Source organism: Salmo salar, chromosome 02 (assembly GCF_965601325.2).
Source record: "Salmo salar chromosome 02, fSalSal1, whole genome shotgun sequence".
Taxonomy (NCBI): Eukaryota; Metazoa; Chordata; class Actinopteri; order Salmoniformes; family Salmonidae; genus Salmo; species Salmo salar.
Window position 1 is genome coordinate 9,417,501 of NC_138292.1, and position 11,122 is coordinate 9,428,622.

General features: G+C 44.2%; 1 protein-coding gene across 2 annotated transcripts in view; it reads right to left on the minus strand.

Annotated features, from left to right (window-relative positions):
- Window positions 1–10,108, minus strand: part of LOC106591932 (gasdermin-E) — a 23,234-nt gene extending 13,126 nt beyond the window's left edge. Inside the window, exons 1-6 of one of the 2 annotated variants that reach the window (XM_082959613.1) lie at window positions 10,009–10,108; window positions 9,394–9,646; window positions 8,986–9,190; window positions 8,216–8,360; window positions 3,836–3,956; window positions 3,261–3,386 (exon numbers count right to left, since the gene is read on the minus strand). In XM_082959613.1, coding sequence (XP_082815739.1) covers window positions 3,261–3,386; window positions 3,836–3,956; window positions 8,216–8,360; window positions 8,986–9,190; window positions 9,394–9,646; window positions 10,009–10,053 — 895 coding nt within the window. In that variant the 5' untranslated portion in view covers window positions 10,054–10,108. Of the gene's footprint in view, window positions 1–3,260; window positions 3,387–3,835; window positions 3,957–8,185; window positions 8,361–8,985; window positions 9,191–9,393; window positions 9,647–10,008 lie in introns of both variants that reach the window. The other variant, XM_082959612.1, reaches the window with a different exon arrangement.
- Between the last annotated feature and the right edge of the window lie 1,014 nt (window positions 10,109–11,122).

An 11,122-nucleotide genomic window follows, 5' to 3' on the forward strand; every position in this document is an offset into this window, starting at 1 on the left:
TTCCATTCAGTAGACTACATTACATGTTGACCAGACGTTCCATTCAGTAGACTACATGTTGACCAGACGTTCCATTCAGTAGACTACATGTTGACCAGACGTTCCATTCAGTAGACTACATTACATGTTGACCAAACATTCCATCCAGTAGACTACATGTTGACCAGACATTCCATTCAGTAGACTACATTACATGTTGACCAGACGTTCCATTCAGTAGACTACGTTGACCAAACATTCCATCCAGTAGACTACATGTTGACCAGACATTCCATTCAGTAGACTACATGTTGACCAGACGTTCCATTCAGTAGACTACATTACATGTTGACCAGACATTCCATTCAATAGACTACATGTTGACCAGACATTCCCTTCAGTAGACTACATTACATGTTGACCAGACATTCCATTCAGTAGACTACATGTTGACCAGACGATCCATTCAGTAGACTACATGTTGACCAGACGTTCCATTCAGTAGACTACATTACATGTTGACCAGACGTTCCATTCAGTAGACTACATGTTGACCAGACGTTCCATTCAGTAGACTACATTACATGTTGACCTGACGTTCTATTCAGTAGACTACATGTTGACCAGACGTTCCATTCAGTAGACTACATTACATGTTGACCAAACATTCCATCCAGTAGACTACATGTTGACCAGACATTCCATTCAGTAGACTACATTACATGTTGACCAGACGTTCCATTCAGTAGACTACATGTTGACCAAACATTCCATCCAGTAGACTACATGTTGACCAGACATTCCATTCAGTAGACTACGTTACATGTTGACCAGACATTCCATTCAATAGACTACATTACATGTTGACCAGATGTTCCATTCAGTAGACTACATTACATGTTGACCAGACGTTCCATTCAGTAGACTACATTACATGTTGACCAGACGTTCCATTCAGTAGCACTACATGTTGACCAGACGTTCCATTCAGTAGACTACATGTTGACCAGACGTTCCATTCAGTAGACTACATTACATGTTGACCAGACGTTCCATTCAGTAGACTACATTACATGTTGACCAGACGTTCCATTCAGTAGACTACATGTTGACCAGACGTTCCATTCAGTAGACTACATGTTGACCAGACGTTCCATTCTGTAGACTACATTACATGTTGACCAGACATTCCATTCAGTAGACTACATGTTGACCAGACGTTCCATTCAGTAGACTACATTACATGTTGACCAGATGTTCCATTCAGTAGACTACATGTTGACTAGACGTTCCATTCAGTAGACTACACTACATGTTGACCAGACGTTCCATCCAGTAGACTACATGTTGACCAGACGTTCCATTCAGTAGACTACATTACATGTTGACCAGATGTTCCATTCAGTAGACTACATGTTGACTAGACGTTCCATTCAGTAGACTACATTACATGTTGACCAGACGTTCCATTCAGTAGACTACATTACATGTTGACCAGACGTTCCATTCAGTAGACTACATTACATGTTGACCAGATGTTCCATTCAGTAGACTACATGTTGACTAGACGTTCCATTCAGTAGACTACACTACATGTTGACCAGACGTTCCATCCAGTAGACTACATGTTGACCAGACGTTCCATTCAGTAGACTACATTACATGTTGACCAGATGTTCCATTCAGTAGACTACATGTTGACTAGACGTTCCATTCAGTAGACTACATTACATGTTGACCAGACGTTCCATTCAGTAGACTACATTACATGTTGACCAGACATTCCATCCAGTAGACTACATGTTGACCAGACGTTCCATTCAGTAGACTACATTACATGTTGACCAAACATTCCATCCAGTAGACTACATGTTGACCAGTCATTCCATTCAGTAGACTACATTACATGTTGACCAGATGTTCCATTCAGTAGACTACATTACATGTTGACTAGTGGTTCCATTCAGTAGACTACATTACATGTTGACCAGACGCTCCATTCAGTAGACTACATGTTGACCAGACGTTCCATTCAGTAGACTACATTACATGTTGACCAGACGTTCCATTCAGTAGACTACATTACATGTTGACCAGACATTCCATTCAGTAGACTACATGTTGACCAGATGTTCCATTCAGTAGACTACATGTTGACCAGACGTTCCATTCAGTAGACTACATGTTGACCAGACATTCCATTCAGTAGACTACATGTTGACCAGACGTTCCATTCAGTAGACTACATTACATGTTGACCAGACGTTCCATTCAGTAGACTACATGTTGACCAGACGTGCCATTCAGTAGACTACATGTTGACCAGACGTTCCATTCAGTAGACTACATGTTGACCAGACGTTCCATTCAGTAGAATACATTACATGTTGACCAGACATTCCATTCAGTAGACTACATGTTGACCAGACGTTCCATTCAGTAGACTACATTACATGTTGACCAGACGTTCTATTCAGTAGACTACATTACATGTTGACCAGACGTTCCATTCAGTAGACTACATTACATGTTGACCAGACGTTCCATTCAGTAGACAACATGTTGACCAGACGTTCCATTCAGTAGACGTCATTACATGTTGACCAGATGTTCCATTCAGTAGACTACATGTTGACCAGATGTTGCATTCAGTAGACTACATGGTGACCAGACGTTCCATTCAGTAGACAACATGTTGACCAGACGTTCCATTCAGTAGACTACATGTTGACCAGACGTTCCATTCAGTAGACTACATTACATGTTGACCAGACGTTCCATTCAGTAGACTACATGTTGACCAGACGTTCCATTCAGTAGACTACATTACATGTTGACCAGACGTTCCATCCAGTAGACTACATTACATGTTGACCAGACGTTCCATTCAGTAGACTACATGTTGACCAGATGTTCCATTCAGTAGACAACATGTTGACCAGACGTTCCATTCAGTAGACTACATGTTGACCAGACGTTCCATCCAGTAGACTACATTACATGTTGACCAGACGTTCCATTCAGTAGACTACATTACATGTTGACCAGACGTTCCATTCAGTAGACTACATGTTGACCAGACGTTCCATTCAGTAGACTACATGTTGACCAGACGTTCCATTCAGTAGACTACATGTTGACCAGACGTTCCATTCAGTAGACTACATTACATGTTAACCAGACGTTCCCTTCAGTAGACTACATGTTGACCAGATGTTCTATTCAGTAGACTACATGTTGACCACTAGACAGGAGACATTACCCTCCACTGGCATTATTACCTTCGTTCAGATTTAGGGGGCTGTTGGCATCAAAGTCGCCTCCCAGGTCCATAATTCCATCTACTTCCAACCCGTCCTTTGACTTATCTATTTCAAAGCCCCCATTGTTGCAGATGAGGCACAGCTCTGTGGACAAGAGCAGACAACAGTCATAACCAGTCACACACAGACAGATACAGTGGATATACTAAATACAATGGCTATACTAAATACAGTGGATTTAATAAATACAGTGGCTATACTAAATACAGTGGATTTAATAAATACAGTGGCTATACTAAATACAGTGGATATAATAAATACAGTGGATATACTAAATACAGTGGATTTAATAAATACAGTGGCTATACTAAATACAGTGGATTTAATAAATACAGTGGATATACTAAATACAGTGGATTTAATAAATACAGTGGATATACTAAATACAGTGGATATACTAAATACAGTGGATATACTAAATACAGTGGATATACTAAATACACTGAGGAACATAGACGCTGGCTGTGTACTTTACCATGGTACTTAACTATGCAGCTATACCTGGGACATTGATAAACCATACACTTCCTCACCAAACTTTCCATTGCATTTGACGTAGAGTTCAATCAGACTGTAGGCCATGACAGTATTTGCAGGAATACCGAGTGACACATCACTATCTGTCTGAGTACTGCCGCTCTGCTTCATAGAGGCCTGTGGAAAACATTTAAAATCAGTCAGAGATGTTTGGTACAAAGATGACCCAGATTCTAACCCAGACAGTCATCTATACTACACCATTGCATTTTCAGGAAGTGGTTCTAATGTCAAGAACAGGAAATGATGTGGTAACTAGAGCTGGGTCGTTCCACCAATTCGGTTTGAGAAGTGTGACTTGAAAAAACAACGTGCATTTCAAGAGGTAACCTTCTTTTATGACTATAGTAAGTGCCTGTTAAGTGCCAAATAAAGTAAGTAAGGCTGAACATAACTAGGTATATCCTTGTGACAGGGGGAATGTAAGCTTGTTGTTTGCAGGGATTGGCAATTGAATGCAAGCTTCACAAAAACATTTAAATTGTTAAAACATTTCTAGCATGTCTATCTATGGCGTGTTGTGGTCGACCTGCTCAGCTTCCACCACAAAATACAAGAAAATTGGCAAAAATAATAAAACCAGCTCACCTGCTTTTACACTATAATTTGAATATTAGATGTTCAATATTTCTTCAGAAAAAAATATTTAAAAAGGAATAGTTTTGAGAGTTCAGTTCACATAAAAGTGTTGACCTTAAAATGAGGGACGGACGTATGTCACACTTGTCGTACTGGAGAGAAGACCAAGGCGCAGCGGGTTGCGTGCTCAACATATTTATTAATCAAAATGCGAACACCACGGAAAAACAATAAACAAACTACTGACAGGGACAGAGAAGCAGGCTCAACAGAAGCAGTGCTCTCAAACAACTACCCACGAAAAACAAAGACAAACACACCCTACTATATAGGACTCCCAATCAAAGGCAACTCAACACACCTGCCTTCAATTGAGAGTCCAACCCCAATCAATTAGACATAGAAACACAGACATAGACCAGTGACAACCCCATAATATATACATCAACTACCCTCTGCCACGTCCTGACCAAACTACAATAACCAAATATACTCTATACTGGTCAGGACGTGACAGTACCCCCCCCCCCCCCCCCCCCCCCAAAGGTGCAGACCCCGGAATGCACCTACACAAAAAACAGAAAAACCCCAAAACAACCAGAAAAATCCCCTAAACAAAAAGGGAGGGAAGGGAAGGTGGCTGCCGTCAACGACGGCACAGTGCTACACACACCCTCCCCAACCCACCTATGTGGGAGGTGGCTCAGGTGCGGGACGTGGACTCCGCTCCATCCCTGACGTATTCCACTTAAGTGGCGCCCCTGACCTCGCCCGACTGGCGGGCGATTCTTGCCGCGACTGGCTGGCGGGTGTCTCTGGCTGCGCCCGGCTGGCGGGGGCTACCCTTGCTGCGCCCGGCTGGCGGGCGACCCTTGCTGCGCCCGGCTGGCGGGCGGCGATGACTGTGCCCGGCTGGCTGTCGACCCTTGCTGCGCCCGGCTGGCGGGCGACCCTGGCTGCACCCGGCTGGCGGGCGGCGATGGCTGCGCCCGGCTGGCGGGCCACTCTGGCAGATCCGGCACGGCGGGCCACTCTGGCAGATCTGGCACGGCGGGCCACTCTGGCAGATCCGGACAGGCGGGCCACTCTGGCATATCCGGACAGGCGGGCCACTCTGGCAGATCCGGACAGGCGGGCCACTCTGGCAGATCCGGCACTGCGGGCCACTCTGGCAGATCCGGCACTGCGGGCCACTCTGGCAGATCCGGCACGGCGGGCCACTCTGGCAGATCCGGCACGGCGGGCCACTCTGGCAGATCCGGCACGGCGGGCCACTCTGGCAGATCCGGCACGGCGGGCCACTCTGGCAGATCCGGACAGGCGGGCTACTCTGGCAGATCCAGACAGGCGGGCCACTCTGGCAGATCCGGCACAGCGGGCCTCTGGCAGCTCCGGAAAGACGGGCCACTCTGGCAGATCCGGCACAGCGGGCCTCTGGCAGCTCCGGACAGACGGGCCGCTCTGGCAGATCTGGCACAGCGGGCCTCTGGCAGCTCCGGACAGACGGGCCGCTCTGGCAGCTCCGGACAGACGGCCGCTCTGGCAGCTCCGGACAGACGGCCGCTCTGGCAGCTCCGGACAGGTGGGCGGCTCTGGCAGCTCCTGACTGGCGGGCGGCTCTGGCAGCTCCTGACTGGCGGGCGGCTCTGGCGGCACCAGACTGGTGAGGCTGGGCTGACGCACTAGATGCCTGATGCGTGGGGCTGGTACAGGATGTGCCAGTCTGGGCACACGCACCTTAGGGCTAGTGCGGGGAGCGGGAACAGGCCGAGTCAGACTGGGCTGACGCACCTCAAGGCTCGTGCGTGTAGCAGGAAACACTGGACCGTAGAGGCGCACCTGCGGTCTTGAGCGCAGGACTGGCATCACCCCTACTGGCTGAATGCCCACTTTCCCCTGGCACATGCTGGGCGCTGGTACTGCGCGTACTGGCCTGAAAATGCTCGGCCTCGCCACCGTACCCATCACCCCAAAGCACAGGACCTGTCCAGTTCGTCTCTGCCTAAAAAGGGTACGGGGAGCTGGCCTGGGGCTCCATCCTCGCCCCGCCAAACTGCCCTTGTGCCCCCCCCAAAAAAATTATTGGGGCTGCCTCTCGGGCTCCTTTACCAGCCGTGTTCCCCGGTCCTCGCCAGATATCCTCCGCTGCTTGGTCCTGGTATGGTGGGTAGTTGTCACACTTGTCGTACTGGAGAGAAGACCAAGGCGCAGCGGGTTGCGTGCTCAACATATTTATTAATCAAAATGCGAACACCACGGAAAAACAATAAACAAACTACTGACAGGGACAGAGAAGCAGGCTCAACAGAAGCAGTGCTCTCAAACAATTACCCACGAAAAACAAAGACAAACACACCCTACTATATAGGACTCCCAATCAAAGGCAACTCAACACACCTGCCTTCAATTGAGAGTCCAACCCCAATCAATTAGACATAGAAACACAGACATAGACCAGTGACAACCCCATAATATATACATCAACTACCCTCTGCCACGTCCTGACCAAACTACAATAACCAAATATACTCTATACTGGTCAGGACGTGACAACGTAAATGAATGCTGCCTGGATGGACAATATGCTGAATGGTGGCACTTTATCAAGTCTTTATTCATATTAAAAATCTGATTTATTGAATTCTCCATGAGGTCTATATTAATGAAAGGGCACTTCATTTAATATAACATGCTTTTACAATTCAATATTGGTGCACAATTTATACTTAAAATATCAAGGCACTCTTTTCATGGAACAACCCAGGTACAGCATTCTGACTAGAGCAAGAGGCAGTATTACCATTACTGAACAGACATCTGTGACTATTACCACTACTGAACAGACATCTGTGACTATTACCACTACTGAACAGACATCTGTGACTATTACCACTACTGAACAGACATCTGTGACTATTACCACTACTGAACAGACATCTGTGAGTATTACCACTACTGAACAGACAGCCATTGTGAATATTACGACTACTGAACAGACATCTGTGACTATTACCACTACTGAACAGACAGCCATTGTGAATATTACGACTACTGAACAGACATCTGTGAGTATTATGACTACTGAACAGACATCTGTGACTATTACCACTACTGAACAGATAGACATCTGTGACTATTACCACTACTGAACAGACATCTGTGAGTATTACCACTACTGAACAGACAGCCATCTGTGAGTATTACGACTACTGAACAGACAGCCATCTGTGAGTATTACCACTACTGAACAGACAGACATCTGTGACTATTACCACTACTGAACAGACATCTGTGACTATTACCACTACTGAACAGACATCTGTGAGTATTACCACTACTGAACAGACAGACATCTGTGACTGTCACCACTACTGAACAGACATCTGTGAGTATTACCACTACTGAACAGACAGACATCTGTGACTATTACCACTACTGAACAGACATCTGTGACTATTACCACTACTGAACAGACATCTGTGAGTATTACCACTACTGAACAGACAGACATCTGTGACTATTACCACTACTGAACAGACATCTGTGACTATTACCACTACTGAACAGACATCTGTGACTGTCACCACTACTGAACCGACATCTGTGATCTGTCAATATGGTCCTGACATTTACTTTATTTATGAAGGCCTAGCTATCATAAAGTGAGATTACTGAGATTAAAAATCTATTTTACAACTAAATTACCAGTCAAATATGAGGAAAATATAATTCACTTCAGTAGAACACTTGGTAAGCTTTCCTCCTACCTTCCCGCTCAGGAACACACAGGCACTCACGTTGGCTCCTACATTTCCACGCTTCTGGACATTGTTTGTGACCGGGCAAGGTAGTGATGTCATAATCCTCTCCGTCAAGACGCCTAACACTGCCCTGGGATTCGCACGGGTCTGCTTGATCACAGGATGGGACATATCCAGAACTCTGCAGGAGGGCACATTTTAGGTCATATTACATAGAAATCTGGAAACACTGGAAAGCTACTTTAAAAGTAAAAAGAATTGATGTAACAATCACAGATTGTCCCTTTAAGCTAAGCTAGTAGTGAAAACAGTGAGGATGTTGTTTAAATTTAAGGAAGTTGCTAAACCAGTACAGTTCCACTTCTTTGTTATCCGAAAGCACTTCAACCTGAAAATGTCATTTTTACACAAAAGATGCCAGCCTGATGTCATTGCAAACAGTTTGCTCGCTGATCTTGGGTCTGAATATTGACTCCTTGGGAAAGTGAACTGTATGATGTATTATGACTGTATTGGGACTGTATTATGATGTATTATGATGAATTATGAATGTATTATGATGTATTATGACTGTATTATGACTGTATCAGGATGTTTTATGACTGTATAGGACTGTATTGTGACCGTATTGTGACTGTATTATGATGTATTAGGACTCTATATGACTGTATTATGATGTATTATGACTGTATTATGACTGTATTATGATGTATTATGATGTATTGTGATGTATTATGATGTATTGTGACTGTATTGTGACTGTATTATGACTGTATTGAACATACGTACAGTATAGGGTAACTCACCTGTCTTTTGAGTAGTTGTGTAACTCCTTCACATCAACCTTCTCTTTGTTCAGGCTGCCAAGGGACAGCTTCTGTTTGGTGGACCATTTCCCTCTCACGGTAATGTTGAAATCAGCCAACTTAGCCTCAATGTTTCCGTCTGTGTTCATTTCTTTCTTGTCACCAAATATCCCACTGTAGTCCACAAAGTCAGACTCCTTGACGGCTGAGGGAATGTTCAACATTTGAATGGACTCTATGCTATTATACCACAGCACATATCTATAACAGCCACATCCATGACATTATCATTGTCCTATTCTGCTCAGAAAAACAAGAGTAGAATAAGTAAGTAAATCAATGGGCAGATATTTTAGAACAACAACAACCCATAGTTATTTGTCACTAGCGGGATGCTCTGGTGCTTACTTGGGCTTAAAGGTGTGTTTCCAGGCTCTCCAGGCCTCAGGACATCACCGAGGGTAAAGCCAGGGGACTGGTATTTGGGTTCCTGCCAGAAGCATCTGTGCCTGGTCTTGACAATGAGTGATCGGAGTTTCAGTTTGTCTGTGTCATTCAGACTGGACACAGGGATCAGGCGTCCCTCATGATCTGTGTCCTTCACGAAGGCTTTTGTGGCTTTGGCAAACATCTGAGAGATGGTGGTGGATCGTTTTTCTTCCTGCAGCAGATGACAAAGACACAAATGACAAAGACATCTAAGAAACAAAACTAGGATGAACACATCGACACTCAATACATACAACAGCTTCTGAATAGCTTTTAAATACATTTCACACACATGAAAGATGGCAAAACACTCAGTAATGCAAACATAAACTTTGAAAGGTTCACTTTCCAGTGAAAAAGAGCGTATCAGAACAGAGTAGCCAACAGGTAATACAAACAGGAAATAATTTCAGACCAAAATGTTATATATCATTATATATTATATATCATTCAAGACTATACAAAGCATGCTGTATATTTGTCTTAATTATTTCATTTCAACAATCTGCAAGAGCTTCAATACTAGGTTCTCACCAATTCTTCCTCTGGGTCCTTATGACTGACAGGTTGTAGAGACATACTCTTAAGAAGGAGATACTAGTATGTCTGAAGTGCATTAGCTAAGAGTTCATTACATACTAGTAGGAGGAGTCTCTTTAACTTAACCTCTTCCTGGGAAACTGTCCTGTTCCACTCTTACAAACCTGCTCTTCACTTCTGTTTTATTTCATGAGAAAATAACTTCACTAGAAGCAGTTAGAACTCAAGGAGCAACATGCCTGTAATATTATGTGTTTAAGAGCAGGGAATTGGCTGTCATCCATTGCTATGTCCTTGGTACCTGCCAAGTTGCAGGGAAGCATTATGTGGTTTAAGTGTTGTCATCCTCATGTCAGTGAAGCAGTGTTGGGGAGTAGTTCTTACATGTAATTCAACATAGCACAGTTTAGTTTGTACAAGTACATGAGTGTACATATGGTGAAGGTGCTTAGCTGGAAGGTCCAAGTGGAGAGTGGGCTGTAGGTCCAAGTAGCTGGAAGGTCCAAGTAGAGAGTGTGTTGGAGGACCAAGTAGCTGGAAGGTCCAAGTAGAGAGTGTGTTGGAGGACCAAGTAGCTGGAAGGTCCAAGTAGAGAGTGTGTTGGAGGACCAAGTAGCTGGAAGGTGCAAGTAGAGAGTGTGCTGGAGGTCCAAGTAGCTGGAAGGTCCAAGTAGAGATTGTGCTGGAGGTCCAAGTAGCTGGAAGGTCCAAGTAGAGATTGTGCTGGAGGTCCAAGTAGCTGGAAGGTCCAAGTTGAGATTGTGCCAGTTTACTCTCTCAAATGACACCTTCTTAATAATAATAACAGACTTCACAAAAATGTCACCACTATGATATTTAATTAGATCTCATGGGGCATCTAACATACAAGCCAGTTACAGTTGAAGTCTGAAGTTTACATACACCTTAGCCAAATACATTTAAACTCAGTTTTTCACAATTCCTGACATGTAATCCTAGTACAAATGCCATGTTTTAGGTCAGTTTGGATCACCACTAAGAATGTGAAATGTCAGAATAATAGTAGAGAGAATTATTTATTTCAGCTTTAATTTCTTTCATCATATTCCCAGTGGGTCAGAAGTTTACATACACTCAATTAGTATTT